This window comes from Vigna radiata, unplaced genomic scaffold, assembly GCF_000741045.1.
Source record: "Vigna radiata var. radiata cultivar VC1973A unplaced genomic scaffold, Vradiata_ver6 scaffold_922, whole genome shotgun sequence".
Lineage (NCBI taxonomy): Eukaryota > Viridiplantae > Streptophyta > Magnoliopsida > Fabales > Fabaceae > Vigna > Vigna radiata.
Window position 1 is genome coordinate 1,741 of NW_014542702.1, and position 3,147 is coordinate 4,887.

General features: G+C 35.0%; 1 protein-coding gene across 1 annotated transcript; it reads right to left on the reverse strand.

Annotated features, from left to right (window-relative positions):
- Positions 1-559: 559 nt before the first annotated feature.
- LOC106780571 lies at positions 560-1,849 on the reverse strand. Its single transcript, XM_022777036.1, has 4 exons — positions 1,769-1,849; positions 1,376-1,492; positions 1,197-1,283; positions 560-952 (listed from the first exon to the last, which is right to left on the reverse strand). Exons 1-4 carry the CDS (start codon positions 1,847-1,849, stop codon positions 560-562), a joined length of 678 nt encoding a protein of 225 aa, XP_022632757.1.
- Between the last annotated feature and the right edge of the window lie 1,298 nt (positions 1,850-3,147).

Consider the following 3,147-nt stretch of genomic DNA (forward strand, 5'->3'; position numbering starts at 1 on the left):
AAGATGCTGGGTAGAGAGGTTGGGTTGAGTGAGAGTGGAGAGGTTGGGTGGAAGATGAAAGAAGGAAGGTGGAAGAAAGAGACGAGAGAGAGGGGGAGAAAAAGGTGAGAAACACTCAGAAAAAGAGATCGTGTCAGTCTACACCGTTAACCAGGTCACCAAAAAATTAACGCCGTTTATTTTCAGGGACTAAACATACATATTTTCATACTAAGAGGACGAAATGCCATCAATGTTCTATGCAAGGACTAAAACCAAAAATCAGTGAAACTTCAGGGACTAAAAACATATTTAACCCTATTTTTTTTATGGCTTAATACCTCCGTTGGTCCTCATATTTGTCTGTCAATCTCAGTTTGGTCCTCAAGTTTTAAACAGTCTCAATTTGGTCACAATTTTTATAAAAATGCACACATTGTACCCCATCCGTTGAGTGCTAGCAGACGACGTTAAATTTAGGTGACGTGATGCAGACTTTAAACACTGACGTAACAATATTATATTACGTGGAATTTTTTTAATTGGAAATATTAAAGGATTGATTCCTCCATCGTCTTCATCACCCTCCACCGTAAGGGATTGGGATTCTTTCACCCAGCTTCCCATACGCAGAATCAGGCCCAATGGCCTCCTTAGAAGAATCAGGTGACGGGAATATGTTCTGAAGGAAACTAGACACACTACTTACCAATTCAGTAACAGTAAGCTTTAAGTTCTGCAGAAAACCCATGAAATCCAAAAACATGCTTCCCGAGTCAGACTCGACCGTGGCTTCCATCTTTTCAAGTGTTTCATCTCCTTCAGTAGAAAAAGTTGATAACTTTCCCACTTTCTCAGTAGTTTCCACTACTCCAGAATCAGACACTGCAACAAAGTTTTCATTAACATCCAGCTCATAAGAATAGATCCTACCACTTTCAGTATTCACATGATCATATAAATTTAAACTTGTCTATTGTTTTCACTTCTTAATCCCGTGTATTGTTAAATTTTAAATTGAAATATGGCCTAAGTTTATAACTTGAAAGAGAGATATAGACACAATTTTCACATTATATGGTTATGTAAAAATTAAAAATGATAGGATTCATTCCTAAATTTTATTAGAAAAAAATTTAGTTTCAAGTTTTATTTGGTTTATTACGTTTTATCCTACAAAATAACTACATCAAATTGGAATTAGGATTACTTGTCTACTGTGATTGGAAGAACCTACAGACAGCAGGATTTTCCATGACTACATTCCATACATTTGGATCAGAAGCAAGTGAAGCCACAACAGCCTGGTTGAAAATTTCGAAGAATCGAGAGAAAGATATATTCTGAAAAGAAATAAACATGATCAGAGGATCGCGACGCGCTACGGACCGATTGCTCTGTCAGGAGCGCTGCCGTCGAGCCCCGGAGACCCGACATTGAGACGCCGATGCTGGCGATCTTCGCCGATGTTCTCATAGCTCCTCTGCCCCCCATTTGTTTGATGAGAAAACTCCTTCACACGCGAAGGGAAAAGAAACCACTATAAGTGATATTGCAAACGCCCCTCTTTCCCTATTCGAAATCTGGTGTTACTTATTGCATATCTCTTCATCCCTTCACTAATCATCTCCTTTAAACCCCAAAACCCTCTGCAACAAGCTTTAACTCGAGAGAAAAACCCCACTTCACCTTCTCTCTCTTTCTTCTTTGTTCAACTCCACACAATAGAGACCCTCGTCAATGAGCAACACCCAGACCAAACTGCAGCGTCAAAAGATCAGACCTTTACCCGACCAAGACGGAGGTTGGACTCGAAGACCTCTCCATGCCTGAACCCTCCTTGTTTGGCGGTGGCGGCAGAAGTAGCCATGGTGGCGGAGAAAGGAGATAAATCCAAGGGTTATCCCAAACTGAAGTGATAGATTCGTTAGGCTTGAGAGTGTGTTCGAGAAATTTCAGAGATCCTAATCATGATTCTTGTAAAAAGCATCTTTTCATGAAGATGTTTATTCACATACTGGTTAAATATAGGCTTAATCTCTCCCTTGGGCCACATAATGTTGCCGACGAGAGGGGAAAAATTTTGAATATTTAGAGTTTTTGTTGGACGATGGTGGTTGTTGATGGTGGCGCCGGTAGGGGAGGAGGACGCAGAGAGAGGGAGAGTGAGGAGAAGATCTGGTTTCAGATGTTTCTCACACATCTAAGGTGGAATTAAGATGGAAACACATCACTCTTTGAATTTATTTACAATAATAAAAATAATTACAGCTCAACTAATATTAACGCCGTCTGGTAGCACTTAACAGATGGGGTAAATGTGTTCATTTTTACAAAAATTATGACCTAATTGAGACAGTTTAAAACTTGAGGACCAAACTGAGATTGATAGACAAAGACGAGGACCAATGGAGATATTAAGCCTTTTTTTTATTTCATTTTTTTATTTTATTTTTTTTATTGTTTCTTAAATTAAAAATAATGTACATCTATCAATTCAATGTCCATATATTAATGTCACAAGTTATTGACTTATATTAAATTTGCCTCAATATTTGTTATTTTAATTCAAGGGTTAAATATGTTTTTAGTCCTTTAATTTTAAGTAAAAATTGAAATTAATCCATTTTCGAAACTTTAGACCAATTTAGTCCTTCAACTTTAGAAATGTATGAATTTATTCCTTTTAACTAAATTTTGTTAGGTTTATTTGATGTTTCAAGTGCGTTTCATGATAGTATTTGAGTTGTTTACACTATTTGACACATTTTTACTTCAATGTTAATTTAGAAATGTGCTTGAAACATCAAATAAAACTAACAAAATGTAGTTAGAAGGACTAAATTCATATATTTATAAAGTTGGGAGACTAAATTAGGTCAAAGTTTTGAAAAAGGACTAATTTCAATTTTCAATAAAAGTTAAAGGACCAAAAACATATTTAACATTTAATTCAATTCGGATATTTTTTTAAATGAAGCAATTTTATTCTCTTTTAAATTGAAATTAAAATTAATTTTTAAATAAATATTATACTAATATTTTTTATTAAAGTTCACATTTTTATTAAATTATTTTTAAACAACTCTTAATACTTGTAAAAGATAATATTATAATCCATTTAAACTAACTCTACTCTTAATTCTTTTAACCAAATTTAACTTTATT